The sequence below is a fragment of the Pollicipes pollicipes genome, unplaced genomic scaffold (assembly GCF_011947565.3).
Source record: "Pollicipes pollicipes isolate AB1234 unplaced genomic scaffold, Ppol_2.1 Scaffold_6052;HRSCAF=7182_pilon_pilon_pilon, whole genome shotgun sequence".
NCBI classification, from domain to species: domain Eukaryota; kingdom Metazoa; phylum Arthropoda; class Thecostraca; order Pollicipedomorpha; family Pollicipedidae; genus Pollicipes; species Pollicipes pollicipes.
Window position 1 is genome coordinate 595,193 of NW_023596805.1, and position 24,106 is coordinate 619,298.

Here is a 24,106-nt window from a genome sequence, read left to right on the forward strand (position 1 = left end):
GAGTTTGTTGATATCCTCCGTGCATTCGACGTTCGTCTGGCGCTCGGTAACGACGGGGGCGGGAGGTTTGCCAATGATAGTCGTGACCCTCGGTCAGGGCGTCCGGAGCCGAAGTCGCCCATGCCTTAGCAAGCAGGTCCAGGACGGACTGGACGGTGGCTCACTCCCTGTGGTCGTTGCGGGATTCTTATTTTTGACCCGTATAGGTACTGAATGCACACAATGAGCTTGTGTGAGTCCATGCACTTTTACATCTGGAGGAACTATGCCGTGGTCTCGGCGCTCCCGATAAAAGGCGGTATGTTTGATCTGTCTAGGTATCGCGTCGACTGACCGTGCTGTAGAAGTTCGGTTGGGCTGCGCTTCCGCCCGCTGAGCTGATCGTGGCCCCACCTGCTGGAAAACAGGGCGATAAAACACACGTGGCGACTATTGTCTGTCAACACTGGGTACAGGAATCTTATCGCATCAGCAATCTACGCCGCTTACACCAAGTCACGGCGGCTGTAAAGAGATAGGCAGCATTTAGGTGGCTCTGCAACATGCGCTATAAAACGTTTTTCAAAAGTTTGATTTCTTCCGCCTTTTTTCGCACTCAGTTTGACAGTTCCCGGATATCAAAATCCTACCATCAATAGGGCCCCAAACGCATTCCATAGCAGTCCCGTCCTTCCGCGAACGCGCATACATGCCGATCCAGGGCGATTGTGAAACTACGAGAAGTTATCAAATTCCCATCTTCGTCTCCTCCGCCCGGTGCGTATCGACCGGTCCCAGTCATGTGCGACGCTCACTTCCGATGGCAGCGCCGCCACACGCCTCTCCCCCTCCCCCTTCCCGTATCACCGGCCGCCGCGATCATTATCAGCTCGCTCAGCTGACCGCCGCCGACCGCATGACCGCGACGTCTCCGAGGTTAAGACGCGGCGCTGATTAGATAACCCCGGCGGCCGCAGAGGGGATGGGACACCGGGAGGACGGCGCAGGACCGGTCTCGGCTCAGCACAAGGCCGACGCGCGGCGCGGCGCGAGCACGCGCGGCGGACGACGCCGCCGGAGACGGCGCCTCACGCCTGGCCGGCGAGAGGCCAATAGGCGGAAGTGGGTGTGGTCGGGCGGGCGGTGCGCGCGGAAGTGCGGCGGAGGGCGAGGAGGACCGGCCCGCGGGGAGGACCTGTCCGGAGAGGAGACGTCCGGTCGCGCCAGTCGCGCCGCGTGTCCAGAGGGAGGCGGCTGCTGAGCCACCGAGCTGCGAAACACACGAAGCTGCGAAGCTCACGGAGCTGTGAATTGTACGGAGCTACAAAGCTCACGGAGCTGCGAAGTGCACGGAGCTGCGAAGCGGCCCACGGAGCTGCAAAGCGGCTCACGGAGCCGTGAAGCTCACGGAATTGCGAGGCAGCTCCGTGAGCTGCGAAGCGCACAGAGCTGCGCAGCTCACGGAGAGCCGCCGCCGAGCGGCGGAGCGGGCCGGCCCGTGCCTCTCGCGCCGGCGCCCGTCCTGGACGGGCCGGACGGCTGTGCGGTGTTTGTGCGGCGCTGGCACGTGCGTTACGTCCTGTGCGGCGTTTGCTTGGCGCTGGTACGCACGTTAGGTCCTGTGCGGTGTTTGCTTGGCGCTGGTACGCGCGTTAAGTCCTTTGCGTGGTGAGCTGAGGTCGCCGTCGCCATGTCGCCTCCCCGCCAGCCGGACGTACCGACTGGAAATGTCATCAGAGGTGAGCAGCTGCCGGAGCGAAGCGCCACGGAATTCTCAGAAAAGTTAATGCGGAGTAGATGTTTGACGCGGTAGCGGAGAGACGCAGTGGCATTACGAAAGCTTCCGGTAGAAAGTCAACCGGAAGCTCTGACGTCACTGCAGCGGGTTCACGTAAACGTTGGCGTGGAGGATAAGTGAAGCGTCGGCGCAGAGCGTACATGAGATCCGACAAGTTACAGTCATGAAACGGGTCTGGAGTTCCCAGAAACGTGCTGTTGTCACTGACAAAGCAGGACTTTGCCGGAGATGGAGGTCATTTTAATCGCGGGGACACGTCCTGGTGTACTCAGCCAATCGCCCTGCGGAGACAGAGCGGAGACTGTGGTTAGGGTGGGCCAACGGCCGTGACGGTCGTCAAGTGGAGATCGGCTTAGACAAGGGCCTGTAGAAAAACATGTGAGAAAATTTTCGGTGTGGTTTTCCGAGTTCACCGACCGTTCTCCGAAGTACTGCGGCGCAAAAGCCGTTACCTCGAGCGTGTGGCGTCTTGGGAAATCAAAGCTGCACTGATATTGCAAGCCGTGCTCGAGTGTCGAATTATCGAAACATCGCAACTGAACCAGTGGCAGTGGCAGCGGCGTCACTGTATGTACTTTCGAGAGGCTTGAGCTCCCTCCCCTGATGCTGATCTGAGTGCCTCAACGAGACGGGCAATGAGGGAATACCGGGCAAAATAAATGCGGAGCAGTTATTTCAACTATTTCTCCGCAGGGAAAAATTTAATCCACAAAATATTTCAGAACGTTGTTTTACATTGAGAACGCAAATTCAAGGCACTGAAATCTGAGTAGAATTGAGGTTTGAGGGATATGTTAGGTGAAGGGTAGGTTAGGACATAATTTTCGGCTCAGCCAAAAATGATGACCTTTTTACGTGTGTCTGTCTGGTTCACGAAGATTGTTTTTAAAAGAAAGCCACCGCAAAATACTGTGATGTCTGAATGGAGGTGTTTGCTAACCATTTTAGAATCCAGTGGTTTCAAAACTTCTAGGTCAAACCACCAAACAGCACACGCATTCGATTTGGAGGCGTTTTGTTCTCTCTGAAATGATCTGTTACGAAAAGGTCTATTGTAAAGTGTGAAACCTGAACACATGGTCTGGCTGCACAATATCAGAGTGCTGGCGCATGTCTGAGCCATTCATGGACCCGTATATGAGTCAAGGACGCATGGATGACGTCACTGGTCTCCAGCACCGGCTTCCATGGGACAAAAGCATTAGTTTCATAAGGCAAAGGCATTCACCTCATGCGGTCTTATGTAAGCTCTTATTATTGGCAGGGAATGTTGGGGTGTTGCTGCATATGCAGGTCACGGTCAGATCACTTGTTTTCTTCTTTTTTTTTGCTTCAGTTGCTCGCAGAAGATGAAACAACAAACATCCATTACTGCTGAACCACGTGCTGTAAACACGTCTTTATTGCCGCCGGTATCCCACAAAAAGATCCTAAACTTTTTGTGATTAGTGGAAATGCATGAAGCCACCGCATCAGCACAGCATGGTGTAATGCCATAAACGCGATCATCTCGCAAGACAGGCGCAGTAGGAACCTAAAACAGGGATACTTATCAAGCATATATGCCGGGATGCATAGCCCGGGAATTATAATGCAGGGGCGTCTGATTCCGTTGATTGTCTAACTAGGCATTCAAGAGATACAGGATCAGGTCATGACCTAGTTCTGCAAGGCATTTGAGCATATGTATTGCACTTAAAGGCTTATGAAGTGCAGTTGCTGATGTGGTTTTCAATACAGTTGTTGTTTTCTTATGTTCATATCTCGAATCGATGCCGGCCATAAAAACAGCACGAAATGAAGCCTACCTTTTTAACCTGTCATTTCAAAGTCAGCCTCGTGCAGATCATCAAGATGCAGCTTGCGTTATTGGTCATCATCGATCGACCAGACGGTGAATCAAGCGAGCGTATTGGTCAGTCTCCTTACTAGCCATGGTAACGTGAAGCTCACGTGCTCACACCACAGCCCCGCGCAGTACAGCACAGCCCCGCGCAGTACAGCACAGCCCTGCGCAGTACGGCACAGCCCCGTGCAGTACAGCACAGCCCCGCGCAGTACAGTACAGCCCCGCGCAGTACAGCACAGCCCCGCGCAGTACAGCACAGCCCCGCGCAGTACAGCACAGCTCCGCGCAGTACAGTACAGCCCCGCGCAGTGTAGTACAGCCCAGCGCAGTACAACACAGCCCTGCGCAGCGCGGCAAAGCCCCGCACGAGGATGGCGAATACCCTTATTTGATTCCCTGCACCCTTCAGCGTCCAGGCAGCGTCGGGCACACCCCTCCAGTGTAACGCTCGTGACGCAAGACACCCCTCGCCGTGTGCGCCAGCGCCTGGCGCACCCTTCTCCCAGCCTGACGCTCGTGATACGACACACCTCGTCTCGTGCACCAGCGCCTGGCCCATCCATCCCCCCCCCCAACCCAACGCTCGTGACACGAAGCCCCTCGTCTTGTGCGCCAGCGCCTCACGCTCCCCTCCAACCCGACGCTCGTGGCGCTGAACACCCATCGTCTTGTGCACTAGATCCCGGCACACCCCCTCCCCCAGCCTGACGCCCGTGACGCTGGATATCCCACGTCTTGTGCGCCAGAGCCCGGCACACCCCCTCCCCCAGCCTGACGCTCGTGACGCTGGATATCCCACGTCTTGTGCACTAGATCCCGGCACACCCACCTCCCAGCCTGACGCTCGTGACGCTGGACATGCCACGTCCCGTGCGCCGGCGCTGGGCGCCCGTGTTCTCGACGCGCCAAACCGTTATCTGCGGCCAATTGCGTGACCGTTGGGTCGGCGGGCACCGCTGAGGTTATCTATTCACCTGTTGAACCCCGGACAGCCAGGTCGAGCCACCCTGAGACCGAATCTGGGCGGGCCAACACACAGTCGGATGCGTGCAGTTGGCGCGTCCTACCGAATGGTAAACGTTGGAAAGGCGGAGACACACTCCAAATCGCTTTTGACGCGTCCAGTTTGACCATTGTCCCTCCTGATCTTGTGTCCCATTTTGACCACGTGCACGCATTTTGACCATCGTCGGTTCGGCGCTCCGCCCTGCCGCGCGTGATGACCTTGTGTGTGTTCTGCCCGGCGCGATGACCTTGCGTGTGTTCTGCCCGGCGCGCGATGACCTTGTGTGTGTTCTGCCCGGCAGTTTTGGCGCCGATCATGGCCCCGCGCGCCAACTCTGGCCTCGAGACCCACGAGGAAGAGATAATTGGCGACTCGCCGACGTTGGAGCCATACCTGCACCGCGTCACTAACGAGACGTCAGGTGAGGAGCAGGCGCAGGCGTAGCGGACGTGCCGGAGCTCGGTGTCCCCCCCCCCTCTCAGCATTGCGCCTGGGTTGAGGGGCATGTTCGGAATGTTAGCGAAGTACTTGAGAATGAAATCGACGAGAGCGAAGTGTGTTTGTTTGCACTATCGTTGGTAGTCGAAACAAACGCAGCATTTGGGCTAGTCTAGTTCGGCCTCGTCTCTGCCTCCCCTTGAGTCTGTCCCTGTAAGCACGCAGCAGAGCAAGTCAGGAAACGTGTAGAATTAGTGAAACTCAAACTTGAAGTGCTGTCCCAAAGATGTGGAAACTTGGCCCTGTGGTGTGTCACCTCCGGTTTTGATACGCAATTTTGGTTGTGGACACTGCCCACTGTCACTGCTCATGTGTGCTTGGACTTGTGGCTAGGCGCTTTCAGCAACCCTTGTGTCTGAATTGCTCGACTGTGCTCGAATGATTTGCAGTTGATCCTGGCGGGGGTGAGGGGGCAAGGTGTTTCTGTGTTTTAAAGTCAATTGCACAAGCTCGAAAAATATTAAAAAAACTGTCTAAGGGTGCAAATCATCCACAAACCGATATTCAAAAGAACATCCAAACCTCAGTCATATAAACTGCTGTCTAACGCGTCTGGTTTGTGAAATTTAACGCACCTGCTTGCATGTCAAGGATAGACCGAATGCCAGTGTACCGTACTCGTCAGCTATGATGCACATGTGTTTCGCACAGACCGCTCTGGCCAATCCCTCCAAAGCACATCAATGCGCATATTGCGCATGCGTTCGATTCTTCTTTCGTTCACTCTCTGACGTCACTTTGCGCGTGATGAGCGTTTCGCCAGCTGCTGCGCGTAAACATAAGGAGCGCGTGACCTTGATAGGAGCCTCTCGCGTGTCACGTGGGCTGCCACTGATCTTGCCTGCCAGATTATACGGTCATGCTTCGGAGCGACACCGAGATAAGATTCGATTCTTGGCAGCCTCATGCCTTCGTGTCGTGATGCAGGCAAGGTCTGTAGGTTGTCTTCCGTATGGTCGGGCTGTTTGGTTTTCCCTTGTTTACGTCACCAGTGAAATGATACGTAATAGTCGCCTTCACGAAGGATTACTGCACGGAGTGACTTCCCGAAAAGAAGCATTTCTGCACGAAATGCGCTAATGCTTGGAAATTTCTAGCAGCGTCGGGCAGTGCCAGGCATGTAAAATTTGTCCCCGCTGTCATCTTGAGTAAGAAATCTTAATGTAACTCGATAAGGTTGTGTCGCCAGAGGCGTGAAGCAATCATTATTAATGCGTGGACTGATTGGCTTTCAATGATACTTGTTATTGTGTTTAGCAAAAATAGCCGAAAGGGACTGCAAAGTGTCTCGAAGCTGCCTCAAATACTGACGAAGCGAAGACAGCAGAACAGGTCTGTGGGTTGAAAAGTACATGCGACCGCAAGACGGCAAAAACAGGCCCTAAGGTGAAAAATACTGGCAAATCCAAGACGCCAGAAAGACTTGCCAAAGGTGTAGAACAAAAAACGCTGAACGTCCGTATCATTCGGCTTAGTTTCCATATAACTGTACAACATTCCGAACTTGCCTCTCCCCCCCCCCTCTCCCTTGCTTCGATGTTTAACCTGCCCTCGCGCTGAAGTGCGCCTCTTTTCCATACGAAAAAGACCTGATGTTGTCCCCTGGACATGACTTTCGACTCCGTGACTTATAACATCGTGAGTGGGCTTTCGGGCGTTCGTTGTCACTCAGATAGGCTTTGCTCATAGCCATGTGTCGACAATTCTGTGAAATCTGTAGATTGTCCCTGCGACAGAAACGTACGAGAAAGATAGCGAAACGCGACCGCTATCTTGCATTCGGAATGTTACCTTCATGACGTGCTGCAGCTGCAGATACAGCTTTGTGTGTCCATATTACACACAAGTCCCACGGAAGTGTCCACCTGATCTCCCGAAGTTCGCCAGTCTTTGGTCCCTTCTTGATTTGCCTTTCGTGTATTTTTTCCTTTCAACAATGGCGATTCGCGCATCGAGCGTTTAATGCCTTATGTGATACCTTAATGCCTTATCCCAATGATGCTCATCTGAACACTTTCTCTGTTTCAGAACACGAATACGATGAGCTCGGCAAAGAAGAAGGTAAGACCAAACGCATCGGGCCCGTCTTAGATTTGAAGACAGCTTGCCGAATCCTTGTGTCTTTCCTCCTTATCCCATGTTGTCTTCTAAAGAATGCCTCGCCATTCAACTCAAGTGTAGTTTTGAAATAGAATTTCGGGCCGCTAGGTTGGATGAAGTCCTGGGACTAAAGATCGCATTAAGCAGTTTATATCGTGCGAACCCTGACAGCACAATCCGATGGTGAAACTCCAGGTCAATCGCATAATTCTGCAGCGAAGCTATAATCTGCCCCAATGCTTGGCTCGGTCACTTCCATCCTGTGACGTCACGTGACCCCAAGCGCGGTCACTACCACCGGCCGCAGTCCCTCCCAGGCAGGGGTAAACAGTGAGTGCCACCGACCCCCACCCCCCCCCCCCTCACCCGCATCCCCAACCCAACGGTCGAGAAAATCCGAAGTCAGGCGCTCCAGTCAACTGAGTTACGCGAACCGTCTATTAAGATGATTGCTTTATGATCGTTAATTCATGTAAATGCTTGGCCAAACTAGCGTGCGAGTAGTTTCTACCAAATAGCTCGCGTCCTCATTCCTGTGGAGTTTCTTGTGGCGCTGGCTTGTGGTTATCTAGTGGCACGGGTATTTGGGGACACAAATTAGTATGTGCGACGCGCCCGCGTGTTATTTATGTGCGCCTCATTTGTTTTTCCCACTTTTAAATTGCATTTCACCATCCCGCATCAGCGTACTTGCTTCGCTAGTGATGTAGCTCGGCTCCTCATCGACGCCAACAAAGAGGTCGTCGCCGTTATAAGCCGGCACTCAGCAGCTGCCCCGTAATGAAATACACAATGCGGTCAACAATCGAAAGTGAATATATTATGAGGTTCAGGTCCCACCTGCTTCCGTGTCCAACAAGATCATAAACCAGGCTGAGGGATGTGTTCAGTCAGGATAATAGATCAGCTCGAGTTGTAAGTCAGGCTAATGGTAATGAAAGCATGTGCGGCGTTTATCATGCAAAGGAAGGTTTTGTGAATGGAGGCACTGACAGCCCTCTTTCCCTTCCACGACTTTCTCCATGGCTCGTAGCGGAATCCCCATGAAGGTGGTTGTGTCATGTGGTGCATTTAGTTCACTAGTGAACTAGTTCAGTTTAGCACTGGTTCAAAAAGCTTGTTTCTAATGCTGACCGCTGCCTGAGTCGCAAACATTATGAGGAGGCAGTTACCCCGTTCCATTTTGAAGTGCGCCGGTTCGATGTAACACTTAAAGGAATATCCGCTCGTGGTGGTATAGTATTGGACGGGTGAAACCCGATAAGCCGAACCAATGTCCCGGACTGTCGGACCGAAACTGCAAGACACCACAACGTACCGTGACGTCATATGTGATATGCTGTGATGTCATAAGCTGAGGTGCCGCAAGACGAAGTGACACTGACCCTCTTGACCGGCAGAGGGGCAGGAGAAGATTTCCATTATCGTGGGAATCGTCGTGGCTCTCCTGCTGGCCATCCTCATCGTCATCGTCTGCGCTGCTGTCATAAGGTGGGTGACGTCACTGCTGTCTCGCGCCCAGATGTCATGAGGTGGGTGACGTCACTGCTGTTTCGCGCTCAGATGTGATGAGGTAGGTGACGTCACTGCTGTTTGGCGCTCAGTTGCGATCTGCCATTCGTTTGGGCATGGGCCGACATCCTGCCGGTGTTGTCTTTAGACGCTGCTGGAAAATCCAGAAATTGGGAGAAATCAGCGATTACAGAGAAATCGCGCCCGATCCTTTTTTCTGATGATGCAGCGGTTCGGCTGAAAGACTTCGCTATCATCCCGTAACGGGCTGTTGTATCTATTGATCCCCCGGGACATACGGGCGCTTTTAAAATCAGAGCCTCCTTTCCATCCCGACTCCGATGCTATCAGTCACAGGCTTACAAATCTCCGCCTCACATATGTCGATTCGGCTGGACTTTTGAGCGGCGGTAATGCTTCGCCGCGTTTTCCCTTCATTTCCGGTCGGCCGACGGCCGTATAACAGCTTGGATTGCAAAATGGCGCGGAAAGAACGGCCGGCGCGCCAACAAAAGAAAGAATCGGAAGAGTCGACGCGGACCCCCGGCGCGACATCGCGAATGTCGGGAGCACCGCCTGGCGGTGGGGTCGTTACGACACAGGTGCCCGTGTGACGCGCGTCGAAGAGATCGTCACATAAAACACGCAGATAGCAGACGCGGCGCCGGCCCGGTCTGTTGGGTTCGTTACCGTCGTGCGCCAGGTGAAAGCGCCAGCAGGACGCGGTGATGGACGTGGAGGGCAACCCTGCAGGACTCCGACGAGTCCCGTCGGGAGATGGCGGTACCGACCTCGTGGCTGAATTCGGAATCTGCCGGACACGACGCTACTCTGTAGCCGGCAGTCGGTAGATGCGGCACTCTTACAGCCAAACCGATGAGACAGCTCGTTACTCGAGACAGAACGGTCCAGTGGCGAGTAGCCGCACCGCCTTCGGCGCAAAAACTAGCACCGGTAACTGGGGGGGGGGGGGAGGGGGGGACTGGCACGAGCCGGCCGTGGTTCTGACCTGGCGTAACCGGGGCAGCCTGTCGCGCGTTTGTCCAGCATCGCTTGTTGTCTGGTGTTGATGGGTGCTGAGTTTGAAAGCAGAAACTGCTCAAGCGGTTCCAGCTTGGCACTCAAGGAATTGTTTGATTGGAGATTCAAATCAAAAAAAGATTGGAGAATCAAATTTTAAAAAATTGTTTCTGGAGGCTCAGATCGGCCTTGTTCTTTCCTGCGGACTTGCTTTTCTTTCTTGCGCATCAGCATGGTTTCAGCTTCCAAGAGCGCTTAAGAAAAGCTTTCCTTCCATACTCATCCGCGTCGTTCCGAGGTGGCTCTCACTCCCAGAATTATGTTTCACCTGGAGACAGCCCATGAACCTGGTTTTCTGCCATTAGACACACGTATGCATCCTGAAAGAGAAGTACTGCGCCCTGTCTAACAGCTCGGGAGGTCTATTAGACACACGTACGCATCCTGAAAGAGAAGCCTGCGCCCTGTCTAACAGCTCGATATTTCTATTAGACACACGTACGCATCCTGAAAGAGGAGTATTGCCCCCTGTCTAACAGCTCGAGAGGTCTATAAGACACATGTACGCATTCTGAAAAAGGAGCATTGCGCCCTGTCTAACAGCTTGAGAGGTATATTCCGTCTCTCAGACACAATCCTCATCCGACTGACTTTCCGGACCAGTCAACCACCTCCTACTCCCCTGCACACAGATCTCGGACCAATCAATCACTCCCGTTCTCTCTCGCAGACAGATTTCGGATCAATCAACCACCTTCTACGCCCCCGCACACAGATCTCGGACCAATCAGTTACCCCCTACTCCCTTGCAGACAGATCTCTGACCAATCAACTGCCCTCCCCTCCCTCGCAGACAGATCTCGTCCGTTTGCAGCCGGGCCACTCCGAACGTACCCCTGCTGACCCGACCTGGTTCGCCCAGCCACCCAGCCCGTCCCCGTCCCCAGGCCGGGCGGATGGGGACCGCCGCTCGCCCAGCGCCCCTCCCCCCTCCCGCTCCTTCCTGAGGGGCGCTGTAAGACCTCACCCACGAGTGGGCTGGCACCAGCTCACCTTCGGACTCGGGCGAGGCCGGGCCCGTGCCTCAGCCCGGTCTGCAGGCGCCGACCCCACCCTCCAGCGGACCGGTGCTGTCGCCACTTCCTGGACCGCGGCCCTTTGACAGCGTCCGCCTGTTTGTGTTCTCTCGGAGGCGAACGGTCGTGTCTCGAGGTGTGTCCCTTTGTCCAGGTGGAACCGTTAGGCGTGTGCGGTGCAGAACCTGATGGCAAAGCACGTTTTTCTGCGATTGTGTACGTACAAGCTGAAGATTCAGCGTATCTATATCTTGAAAAACGGGACTCTTGCTTGGGGCTTGTTTTTCAGTCAGCTCGTGCTTAAGCAGTGAAAAGGCCGTCATCTGTTTGTTTTCCTTTTTGTTTGTCATTTTATTTAAGTGACCGCCTACAGCTGCCGGAAGGGAAACGCCTATCTCATGACGTCAGTTGGCTGCATGCACTCACCATGACGCTTGCAGCAATTACCGTGCAGTATCCCTGATGCCACAGGGCTATCGATACGTGGATGAACGTCCAGAAAATTGTCCTATGCATAGGGTCGGATATCGCTGACTGGAGCCAGTGTAATGTCTCTTTTTTACCGAAGCGCCTGCAAATTTCTACGTGCAACACCGAAACTTGTATCTCCAAAAGCTTGTAAAATCTAAGGTACGGAAGAAAGCCTCCTCGCTCGCTCAGAGATTCAGATCTTCCCTATCCCCATGACAGGAGGCCGGGGGTGTAAGCTCTCCGTGGCAGGCAGGAGGATGACCACCACTAACACCTCCCTCTCTGCGCCCGGCAGGAAGATGACCACCACTGACACCTCCCTCTCTGCGCCCGGCAGGAAGATGACCACCACTGACACCTCCCTCTCTGCGACCGGCAGGAAGATGACCACCACTGACACCTCCCTCTCTGCGCCCGGTAGGAAGATGACCACCACTGACACCTCCCTCTCTGCGACCGGCAGGAAGATGACCACCACTGGCACCTCCCTCTCTGCGCCCGGCAGGAGGATGACCACCTCTAACACCTCCCTCCCTGCGACCGGCAGGAAGATGACCACCACTGACACCTCCCTCTCTGCGACCGGCAGGAAGATGACCACCACTGACACCTCCCTCTCTGCGCCCGGCAGGAGGATGACCACCTCTAACACCTCCCTCCCTGCGACCGGCAGGAAGATGACCACCACTGACACCTCCCTCTCTGCGCCCGGCAGGAGGATGACCACCTCTAACACCTTCCTCCCTGCGACCGGCAGGAAGATGACCACCACTGACACCTCCCTCTCTGCGCCCGGCAGGAGGATGACCACCTCTAACACCTCCCTCCCTGCGACCGGCAGGAAGATGACCACCACTGACACCTCCCTCTCTGCGCCCGGCAGGAGGATGACCACCTCTAACACCTCCCTCCCTGCGACCGGCAGGAAGATGACCACCACTGACACCTCCCTCTCTGCGCCCGGCAGGAGGATGACCACCTCTAACACCTCCCTCCCTGCGACCGGCAGGAAGATGACCACCACTGACACCTCCCTCTCTGCGCCCGGCAGGAGGATGACCACCTCTAACACCTCCCTCCCCGCGACCGGCAGGAGGATGACCGCCACTGACACCTCCCTCTCTGCGACCGGCAGGAAGATGACCACCACTGACACCTCCCTCTCTGCGACCGGCAGGAAGATGACCACCACTGACACCTCCCCCTCTGCGACCGGCAGGAAGATGACCACCACTGACACCTCCCTCTCTGCGACCGGCAGGAAGATGACCACCACTGACACCTCCCTCTCTGCGACCGGCAGGAGGATGACCACCACTGGCACCTCCCTCTCCGCGCCCGACAGGAGGATGACCACCACTAATATCTCCCTCTCTGCGACCGGTAGGCGGCTGACCACCACTAACACCACCCTCCTCTGCGAAGGGTAGGAGGACGACCGCCACTAACACCTCCCTCTCCATGACCGGCAGGAGGATGCGGCGTCGTGGCGCCCGGCTACCGGCGTCGGCCGAGGACGGCAAGGGCATCCGACTGAAGCGCGTCAAGCCCGGCAAGGGCATGGTGGACGACTACGACGGCGAGCCGAGTCCGCTCGACGACCTGCACGACCCCTTCCTCCAGGTGAGGCTGCCCCGCCTGACACCGGCAGCCGTCGAGCACTGCAGCGTCCCGCGGTGCCGCGGCGGACAGGGTCTGCGTCGACAGCCGTGCTGGAGCGGAGCGTCGGTACTACGTGCCGCTTCGCATGCTGCTTCACAACGCGATGCGGCACCCAGACCAGTGCGGGTGGACAGCGCACCCAGCCATGACCCTGGCCAGGGTGCTAGCTGTCACTGCTGCGCCGCGTTCGCCGCTGCCGGCCCTTGAGGCACGCGCGAGATGAGGACCGAAACAGCATCACGGGACCACCGACAGCCTCTTTATCCCGTATTTGTCGTGGATGATCGGCCTCTCGGTGCAGAGGATGCCTTTTCATTGCGTGCCCGTTGAATAACAGTGTGTAGCGTTTTACTTCCTCGTTGCTGAACAGCTTTGCTCTGTGCGATCTCTCTCAGACCTCTTCAACCTACATTGTATTTATGCTCTCCATCCATGTCCACTTCTGACGTTCCCTCGCCTCCACTTGAATTCACCCATTAGGACGGATTCGTTAAAAGCCGCCAAGGCGTGTGCATGTACGGATATGTGCAGTCCAATGTAGTAAACTGTTCCCGATGCCAAGCCGTATCGTGCATAATGGAGCGATGCAGCCCACAGGTGTAGCGGTGCACAACAGAACTTCGAACACCGTCATCCGACTGTTACTGATTTTGGGAGGGGAGAAGCTTAAAAATGCAGAATTAAACGTAGGATGACAGTTGATTCGGTACTATCGGCTCTCCGCCAGTTCTCTCAAGCCAGCGTTTCCCGTAAATTTTCGAGCACTTGGAGACGTGGTGTTTTCCATCTTCAGAGGCCTTTGTGGCCGCCGTCCAGTGCTGGGACCGTTGTGCTAGCCCTCCTTTCTGTTTCAGTTTGTCTACATTCCACCCAACCGAGGACTGAAGCTGTGGAAGGGCCGGCTCAAGATCATGACTAGGCACGTCAAGAGGTCGCTGCTGCACAAACAGATAGAGATCCACGGCTGCACTATCCCAGAACACTGTAAAGCGCAACTCAAGCGGATATACGTGTACTGACGGACGGCGATGTGCTGAACTCTAGCCTTGCGCGGGCGTCGTTAGATGTCTCTACCGCGCCAGCGCAGTGGTGAAGTGTTTGAACGGGGGGAGCGCGCTGATTGGTCGAGCTGGTCTCGCGTCTGGAAGAAACTGGTTTTCTCCCAGCCCAACCGGAAACAGCGGCTCCCTCCATAGGCTGTGCAACGCGGGTACAAACGGACCCCGGCGACGGAGGGAGCACCGGCCAGCCCGGCGTAGAACGAACTCGAACTCCCCTGCTTGCGGCGCAGAGCGTGGCCGCCGCAACATGCGCCAGGCGTGCGCGCGCCGCCCGGGTGGGCTGGAACGCGGCGGCTGCTGGGCGCAGCTCCAGTGCTTCGGTCGACAGCGGAGTGCCGTTCCCCGCCCGAGCGATGGTGCGTTATCGTGGGTGGTGAGCGTGCTGCCTTATCTACTACAGCGCTGCCACGTCAAGCTGGCTTCTGTGCTGTTTTACTTTGATTTGATGATATCCTGCTCCAAAACGTGCTCGGTTTTTTAGAAGCTGTAATTTCCATTGTGTCGGTGCATGCACTGAAATCGACGAGCTATTTCGTGAACGTGCCTTAGCGACTGAGTGCGATGCGTTATGAACCACACCCATACGCGTGTATCAGTTGAAATGGCTCCTAAATTGCTCGATAAAAGCCTCAGCATTTCCACGTGCACTTGCACTTTCGTCCAGCTGTAGTTTCGGGCTGAGTCGGTGCGCACATAATCCCTTGACTGTGTGTGTGCATGTGCTCCCTGCTCGATCGCATGTTAAACTAACATAACGGATGTAAGCCCACCTGTCGCACCTACCGTATAGCCAGAACGTGCCATGTATGGTCGGATTCTTAGGAGCTGTGTTATCCCACGAGCCATTTATTGCGTGATGAAGGAACTATTGTGCGAATGGCCACGTCGCCGACAGATATAGGATTTTTTCAATCGGTTAGATCGGACTAAGCACAAACGGTGCCTTATCAACGCTAGTGTGGTCACTGCCTGAGGGTTAAGAATCTGAAGCGTTTTTTCCTCATAGGAAGATTCCTGCATAACAACGCGTGAGACTAAACACTTCTTGACAGAAATCTTCATGCAGGTTTCGTCAAGTGAACTGCAACGCTAAATTTTTCGACCGCATTTTATTTCCACATTTGCGTCAGAAACGTTCAATGTATTTATTCACAGGTTATTTATTTTACGTATGCATAGCTTTAAACTGCTCTAATTCAATGAGTCATTACGTAGACCTCCACTTTCATTAATTTTCAGTCCTGCACCGCTGTGCCCAAAAAGATGGTGGCATGAATTTTTGTGTAAAATGAGAAGCAACAAGTCATAACATTCTGTTTCGTGGCATTGATGCTGTGAAACTCGATCAAACATGCACTTTACAGCTGTAATTTTGCCAGTCACTGCTTTAAGGTTAAAGGTGTAGCTAACAAAGGCTGGAATGAACTTCTCGTCGCCTCTCACCCTCTTGGAGAAAGACACCGGTTTTGATGACAACTGGGTCTTTTGAGCAATAGCGGTGGACATTGTCCCACGGGGTAGTCGCACTGCTGCTTTACATATACTTATGCGTGCCGAATTAGCTGTTTTTGGTACATATCATGTCCTCACTGACGCCAGGTGGCGTATCAGAAGCCTTGTCGCGCACCGCAGCACCCGCGAACCGTGTCGCTCCCCCATGCGCGTACCTGATCCGGTTGTGTGTCAGATGACAAGCGACCGCCTGGCGCTGAAGTCCGACGGCGCGCCGAACGATGAAATCGTGTGCATGGCAGAGCTAAGCGCGTGACGTCTGCTGCTAACGTCCTCTGATGAGTCTGAAGCATTGGCTTGGCGGCGAGCATTCCGCTAGTTGACGGATTGCGAGCAGAAATTGCTCCGGCGCGTCGTGCGGCGTGACGCGACCGGCCCGTTGTGTGTAATGTCCAAGCGCTGGGTGTCTGTGCTGGTTCACACGCTGGGACCAGCCATCCGGTGAGGTCCTGTGATGTCGCTGCCTGCCTCGGGCCCGTCACGTGCTAACGAACGGATGGTTTTCCCCTCAAGCCCCCCCCCCCCCGTCCTCCTGTCCTTTCTGCTGCGTTCCGGTGGAATCTTTGTACTTGCCGCCAGGGTACGCCACTGGTGTGGAGGACGACTGTAGTGTTGTCCGGCAGCAATAAATGAATAGCTAGAACCGAGCTTTTTGTGGGAAGAGACTGTGCGTGCGGCTGAATGAGACGGAAGAAGGAGAATGTCTCGCTACCTGACGCCTGGTCGGGGTTCAAGAGTGTAGTGATGCAGGGTGCCGCCGCCGGGGCGCCTGTCCTTCTGCGCTGCGCCGGCCGCCTGACACGTGACAAACTGCTCCAGCGTGCCGCTTAGCAGAAGTTTGCTTGTAGCCAGCGAACCGGCACGAAACGTCCTGCCAGCAAGCGGGTCGAATGGGGCGAACGCTATCAAATGCAACTCAGAGCCATGCGACAGGAACGGGGTAACTCGCGAAGTGGGAGCGAGCGGACTTGCTCAAGTCACCGCTTTTGCGCCTTGGCCAGCTGCAATGAGCGTCACGTAAAAATAAGGAATAACTGAAATAGCTATAGAATTAAGTTATAAAATGAAATTCAAGAATAAAACACGATAAAATCGCCATACATCGCATGAAATGTGAGAGCATATCAAGGCACTGCTTAGTGTGAACGTGAGTACTTTGCATACAACAAGCGTTGTGCAGTGTGAGCTCTGATCCCAGAAATCCATCCATTCAAAAAGTTCGGATTAAACCTTTAAAAATTCAGTTGGAACGAAAGAACTACTGTTTGATTAGACGGTTGGGTCAAGAAAGGCGACGTCAGCTCTGGATTGTGGTTAGTTGCCCTGATCACCAGAATTATCTGCAATGTAGACCAGTTTTGGCTATTTTTTGTTACTGACTAGCTTTCCGAGCTGACTAGCTACACCGTGAACTCCAAAGGCGTTGCGAGAGACTTGAAGAGGTCTTGTAATAACTTATTTTACCTTTTTGTGGCAGAAATAAATGATTTCATTGGAAATGCTGAAACACTTTGAAGCTACAAAACAGGCGCACATCAAGTATGCATTGGAGATGAATGAAGTCACTCAAGCCGTTCTCGGTAAGTAACATGAGTTTGGTTTGATATCAGCTGCTTGGCCAGTATTGGTGCCGTTTGGCCTCGGTGCCGGCCTGCTGTGTTCCCGCCCTGTTACCCAATCCCGAAACCGTTCTCTGTAGCTCTGAAGCACCACCAGCTGGCTGGCGGAGGGCGTACATTGGTTTATGAGCTGCAAGAAAGGTGATGGAAGGGTTAGTTAGAGTGGGGGTGGGGTGGGGGTGGGGGTGGGTAGGTAGAGGTGGGGTGGGGGTGCAGTCAGGGTCCACGGGGTTGGTGTTTGGGATAAGCAATCGAATCGTAATTGCTGGAATGCCTAGGCCACTACCGCTCCCCGCTATGAAACGGGTCCCCAGTTAGTCCGTGTGTCCCCAGCTTAATTCCGCGATGGAATGTGCTTTCCGTTATGGTTGCTGCACCCTGTTACCATATTCAGGCAGTTTGCTAAGCGGTCTTTCTCCGGCAGCGTTCGTCCGACGGCACCCTCTATGAGACAGACGCCATCTACAGGACCTGCCACATTCGGAAGGTGGCGCCCTCTACAAGACAGGCGTCATCTACAGGACCTCTGCATTCGGAAGGTGGCGCCCTCGTCGAACGGTTTGGTTGTTTGGAATGGAGCTCTCTGTGTTGGTCACGATCATTCATGACGGTAAGTGGTCCGAAGGTTTTGCAGGGACCGACAATGAGAGCCTCTATGTCGATCATGCGCCACCAGTACCGAACAGTCGGCTCCGTGTCGATCTGACCCTTGAGGGACATTTCCTAAGCAGGGACAAGGCCGGTGTTCGATATGTGCACTGGTGGGGACCTCTAAAACACTAAGAATCACCAATGAGCGGCCAGGGCCCACTGTGCCTTACAAGGGTTTCTGGGTCTGCAAGAAACCCCGAGTCGGCCAACTGAACAGTCAGCCAGAGGGCCTCGCGCGTTGGTCTGGGTCCTATGAGATTGAAGGGAAATGTGAGCACTGGTCATGAGAGCCCACAATGAGGCAGTGAAAATGACCCGTGCCAGTTAGCGACTCCTGTACTAAATGGACCCTCCACCCAATTCAGCTAGGGATTGGTCAAGCCGAACTGCAGCTGCCGTGTCAGTTATTGGGCCCATGTGGCGAGAAGGGATCTTTTGCGCCAATAAAGGTTCCTTCGTCGATCCGGGGTCACCTTCGCGAGCTGGAAGACCTCCCACGTTAGGGAGTGGACCAATGTATCACGCATCCCTCTGAGGGCATCCAGATGACCAGGTTAAGCCTGTTTGTGCCCCCAGGATGGTAGCCGGTGGTTACCCCGGGCTGGGATGGGTATCCCTTCAGCCCTGACAGGGAAAACAAATGCACTCTCTCGTGCTCTACCCACGAAACCCCCTGCCAGACGAAGGCAAGGGAACTCCTCAGTGGTCAATAGGGTGGGCAGAAATGAGGTCAAAAGTAGCAGAGGACGTCCCTTATTTGCCCGAGAATGTCCATACTATTAAATGACAGACTAGCGAAGCGAATAACATTCCAGGATTTGGAGCCAGCGCGCTCGTTATGTCGGGGCAAGAGCACCCGCGATCGGGAGTGCAGTCTCCGTCAAACTGAGCGGAGATGGCAACTGCAGGCAACACCAGGTGAAGAACGCCGGGTGTGAGAGAACGACCGGTGTAAAATTATTCTTGCGGAAGAATTTCGAAATCAGTTGGCAGTGCTCAAAGATTTTACTTATACAATTTCACCTGGACAAATTTGAGGCTGTGTTCTGAACAGATTGACACTTGCAGCAACACAAGAAAATAGAGGTTTCAACTTTGCTTTTCCAGTTCCTGGCCCAACACCGCGTTCAGCTCCTCAGCTCTTATTTGCGATGCTGTAAATGCTAATCCGTTGCTGCCATCAATCTGAGGCCACACCCGAAATTTGAGGCGTACCTTACGCCCGGAATACCCTCTTTACGTACGGATCGATGCCCTACAGCGTTTACGAGTATCTTTTTTCAGATACTTTTTTTCCAGTTACTCAGATCCCTTTTCCCCATCGTTTTTCTCCGACCATAGGCGTAGGAACGTTTCACAAAGTGGGGGCGGGGCAAGCTCAGTGTGTACTTAAGGAATTTTTTCTGGAAAGCGAGCCCGATGACCAGGGGAGGGGGGTAGGGATAGAGGCTGTTATCGCCCTTTATTCAAATGTCATGGCTGCTTTGCTAGATATGCATATAGAGCTGTTTATCACTGGTGCTCAACCCTGCCTGTTCGACGCATCTGTCATTTGGCAAATAAGGCTATCCAGCTTCCCTAGATTATTTGTCCATTTTAACATTGTCTTTCCCGGGAGACGAAATTCCACGAGCAGGTAGGTATTTTAGGTCATTAAGGAAGCATTTGCCTCTACAGTGTAGATGCCAAAATAAGGCATGGATTTAGGCTGGTGATAATTTTTAAAGTGGATTGATGTCTCACATTGCGCCAGGCTTTTCATGCGCCTTCATGTCGCTGGCTGCTTTTCAAGAAATAAGACTCGGTGCAGCATTTTAGGCGGAAACAAATTCGGCAGCTTGGAACTGCTAGAAACAATGTGGCAAAATCCATAAAACTGGAGATTATCTTTTAAGAATCAAGCCACATAATAAGGCCCATCTGTCATATATTCCTTATCTGGGCCCTGCTCCTGTCCGCCGTCGGCGGTCATTGCCCTGGCCCAGATGTCTCCCGCATGACTGACTCCGAGCTGATCGTGCGGCTACACTTTTTGCATGTTTTTGGATCAGCGTCACTTCTGCATGGTGTATGAAACGTATGTTGGACACCTGCAACAGTACTTTTTCCGAATTATGTTCCCTTATACTACACCACCGCAGAAAAATAGCCTCCGGGAAGCTGTCTGCCTGAAGTATGGATTGGCCCAACGGACACTTCATTGCCCATCATGCAACTTACGCGACTTGATCTGCTTTTGTGTGTAGGCAGGGGCGTAGCCAGAGCCTTTCCAGGGGGAACACAGGGTTGACAAAAGCTCATCTTATGGGGATCCCCCCCCCAAAAAAAACCCTGGATATGGCTTACTTGTTAGCAAGTGACATGGTTTTCTTAGTTTTATTGTTATTTTTACCTTATAACCAGAACAGAAACCAGGAGCTACCGTGAGCTTAAGTCTGTTTGCATTTTGGGGTCAATAAGCTGCAGAAATCAGGCGTTGATCGACTGCATGGAAGAAATCGCCGGCGCTCTTAATTTACAATGGTTAGCTGACTTTCTAAACAGACAGAACTCAGAAGCTTTGTCAATCTGTTTTTATCTGGGTTCTACAGATATTGAAGACATTGCGAAGGTAGATCGTAGATCGATATGTTTGATCCAAATTTGGAGACGAAAATTGTATTGCAAATCGAGTGGTCAACAATGCGTGTTAACATCGCCAAGCCATATTTGTCTGAAGATGTTCACCATTTAGTCAGAATCGATTAGTGATACAATTCATGTAACGTGTTTTTGAACATGCTCGCTCGCAAATCTTAGCAACAAAAACCTCGAAACCAGGCGTTGCAGTCTCCAAAGTCCTCGGAGCGTTAGCCCAGTAGTGGACATTTAGTAGTGACCCATCGGTGGACGAAAAGGACGCTTCTGAACTGATTATCTTTAAACACATTAACCAACTAGTTATACAAGTTATGTGGCGTAATTTTGAGCATGCGCACTTGAAAAATTTAGAAATACAAGCCTCGATCCCGGGCGTTGCAGTTTCCGTCGGCCGCGCAACGTCGGTCAAGCAGCTAACATTAAGTTGTAGCCAACGGGTGGACGAAAATGACGAGGCTTCTCAGTAAGTATGCTTGAACGTTTCATGACATCAGATCTTGTATTTAGAAGACAGTCTGAGGGCATATTTCACGCGTGCAATTTTGAGATTGGTGAAAAGAGCGGATTGGCCCCCAAAGCACCGCGAAGTGGGGCTGGAATCTGGTGGTTGAACTGGAAGAGTGAAGACAAAATCTCTATTTCTGGTGTTTCCGCAGCTATTTATGTATCCAGAAGACAGATTAACACGGCGCCCGCCATCTGGTGGCACTTGCAGTGGACGAAACTTATCGGTTTTACGGAAGTTGCAGCCCAGGCCATCCCTGTCCTTGCTCTCGAGGTTGCGGGCGGGCATGTTTAAGCATTTTGATGTAACTTGTTTTAATAATGCATTCTGAAAGAAATGAACGTTCTCAGGCAAACGTGGCATGACCTCGCTTGTTTTTTTCATTCATTTCGACCCGTGCTTTTCAACAATAATGAGAGCCCCACTCTACTCAACAATAATGAGACCCCTTGTTCCCTTCCGGGCAAGGGGCCTCTTGAGCAGAACATTAGGGGTACATTACCGTTCCCGGTCAAGGGATGAATGGCCATTCCGTCCCATCGCGAAGTTTCTTCTGTCCATCATTCTGGTGGCACGGGACGGGATCTCCTGGTCGATCCGGAGGTCATTAGAAGGATATATCATATCACGTTGTTCCCATCCCTGACACGGGAGGCCTTCTGATCCAAGCAGTTAGCCCCGGATCAGCACAGGGACCCTCATTGACGCAACAACATCCCTGATCACCGCAGGCAGTCCGATAGTTTTCACATAGACTCCAGTTTCATGTTTTTCTGTGTTTTTCGGAGATATGGAGTTCCCTCTGACTAGATTGCAGATGAAATGTGGTTAATAATTTGCTTTAACATGTCCAGCCCATGTTCGTCTTATAATGCTCAAGATCTTGTCAGAGCTGATTACTGATAAGAAAACTACGTAATGTGGTGTTGAACATGCGTGGTCTCAAGTCCTAGCAATAATAGCCACGACGCCCGGCGTTGCAGTCTCCAGGCCCGTGCGACGTCAGCCTTGCGGCTGTAACAATAAATGATGGCCAATGAGCAAACGAACAAGATGACACATCTTAATAAAGATGGCTGGTGAACTAGGTAAATCGGCATGCGTGTTTGATGCAGTGCAAAAGTAAGACAAATGCAACCTTAATCTGAAAAGTGGGGGCCAGTTAACATTGCTGGCCACCCACCTTGAAAATTTGGGTGCCCATGGCTCCCTGTCCCCTGCCCCTCCCCCCCCCCCCCCTCCCCCTGTTCCTACGCCCATGTTTCCGACCATGGACCGCCACCTAGCATGACCGCGTGGACAACGTGGCGCCGCCTGCGGCGATTGCGACGCCGGGAGGCGGTTTTTTTTTTGTATGCCTTGCCAGCGCGCCCGTTTATAATTATCTCACATAGCTTGTTCACTGAATGCTAAAAGCAACCTTCCACACAAATATGAGTTGGCCATCTTGTCACAAAATTTTGATCACATTTTGATACATAATGTTTATCAACGGGATCCTCGATATACGTGTATAAAACGCAGAAAAACCGCAAAAAACCCTAAATTGGGTCGTTTTTCGAAAAGGCCACTGTGCATTGTAAAATAAACAGCGGCGGCAGTCCATTGAACGCGGCCATTTAGCGCCCGGTTCTTCCATTTTGACTTCAAATGCTAACAGAACTGCATCTTCCGGTGACTTCTGGTCTCCGTCTACCCAAAAAAAGCAGAAAAGATATTAGAACGAAGAAAATGGTGCTCTCAAATTCAACTGTGCCATATCGGTACTTTATTTCAATGACAGCACTGTCATCATCCTTTGATGACCCCAATGATCATTTGTGCCCCTCGTATCACCTCCCTGCTCACCCAGTGCTCCGCGTGCCTCCTCTCCGCTCACTAAGTGCTCCGCGTGCCTCCTCCCTGCTCACCAAGTGCTCCACGTGCCCCCTCCCTGCTCACCAAGTGCTCCTCGTGCCTCCTCCTTGCTCACCAAGTGCTCCGCGTGCACCCTCCCCGCTCACCAAGTGCTCCGCGTGCCCCCTCCCTGCTCACCAAGGTTCCGGCTGCAGACGACAGGATCTGCCCGCAGCCTGTGACCCTGCGCCTGTGACCCAGCAGCCTGTGACCGTACGGCTCCTGTTAAATGGCCGGGCGCTGGCCTGTATGCGCGTAATGCAGTAAACCAACTACAATGCACGGTTGCCATGACGTCATCTCGGGGTTTGACGTGCAGCGGTGCGTACGGTTGCGTAAACGTACCGTCGCGTGAATCGGCAGTTGGCAATGTAGGTACGTTGTCACGGAGCCGACGTGTAAAGAAAAGAGCACGCACCGGTTTGAGACCTCAATCAGCGACATCGGACCGAAAGATTGCGATGCTTAGCACCATCCTCTCGTGCACTGCTTGGCCATCCAACGGCCGTTAAATCCGCAGTGACGTCACTAAGACAGCGCAGTCGTTGCAGTAAAATTGCCGTTGTCACACCTTCTCTGGAGCGAGGCGCACCCTACTGGGCCCGACCACCCATCCTAACCAAACGCACAAGAGACACAATGTGCTGGCCATTGGCCAAGTAAAAGCAAAACTTATCCACACCATTCAGCTCTATTTTACATGACAGAAACCTTCTATTCTTTCCAGAAAGATTTCCTCAAAGGTTTGGTAACAGACACCGCCCTTCGTCAGCCCGGTGCAGGCTGTTGCGAAAGTCGCCACAACAGACATCAAGCCGGCGGAAACAGTATGCTTCCGTAAGGTTCTCGTAACAAAAAACAGCTAGTTGGTGCATAAAATTATACTCTCGTTTCATCGGATTCTTCCAGCAACGTTGCGTTTTCTCGCCTTTTCCAATTATTGTGTTAAGCTAAGAAAAAACACCATTCCCACCCCAAAACACCATTCCACCATTCCCACCCCACCACACATTAAACAAATTATAATGTAAACAACAACGTTAAATTATGTTGCCCAGAGGGCTGTACAACAAAGGTCAGCATACATACACGCATGCATATACACATACGTACATGTATAAATACACATATGCATACATATCTAAGAACACGCACACACAAACATTTATATGGACATACATGCGTGCATGTATGCATACAAGCAATCACAGAAGAAATCAATTGGGACAACTGCTCGGGCTCAGTCTCTGG

The 24,106-nt window shown here is 53.0% G+C and overlaps 1 protein-coding gene across 1 annotated transcript; it reads left to right on the forward strand.

Moving 5' to 3' along the window:
• The first annotated feature begins 1,516 nt into the window (after positions 1–1,516).
• LOC119104555 (uncharacterized) lies at positions 1,517–14,629 on the forward strand. Its single transcript, XM_037228275.1, has 6 exons — positions 1,517–1,718; positions 4,934–5,053; positions 7,159–7,191; positions 8,631–8,721; positions 12,782–12,932; positions 13,826–14,629. Exons 1-6 carry the CDS (start codon positions 1,670–1,672, stop codon positions 13,988–13,990), a joined length of 609 nt encoding a protein of 202 aa, XP_037084170.1. The 5' UTR covers positions 1,517–1,669; the 3' UTR covers positions 13,991–14,629.
• The last annotated feature ends 9,477 nt before the right edge of the window (positions 14,630–24,106 follow it).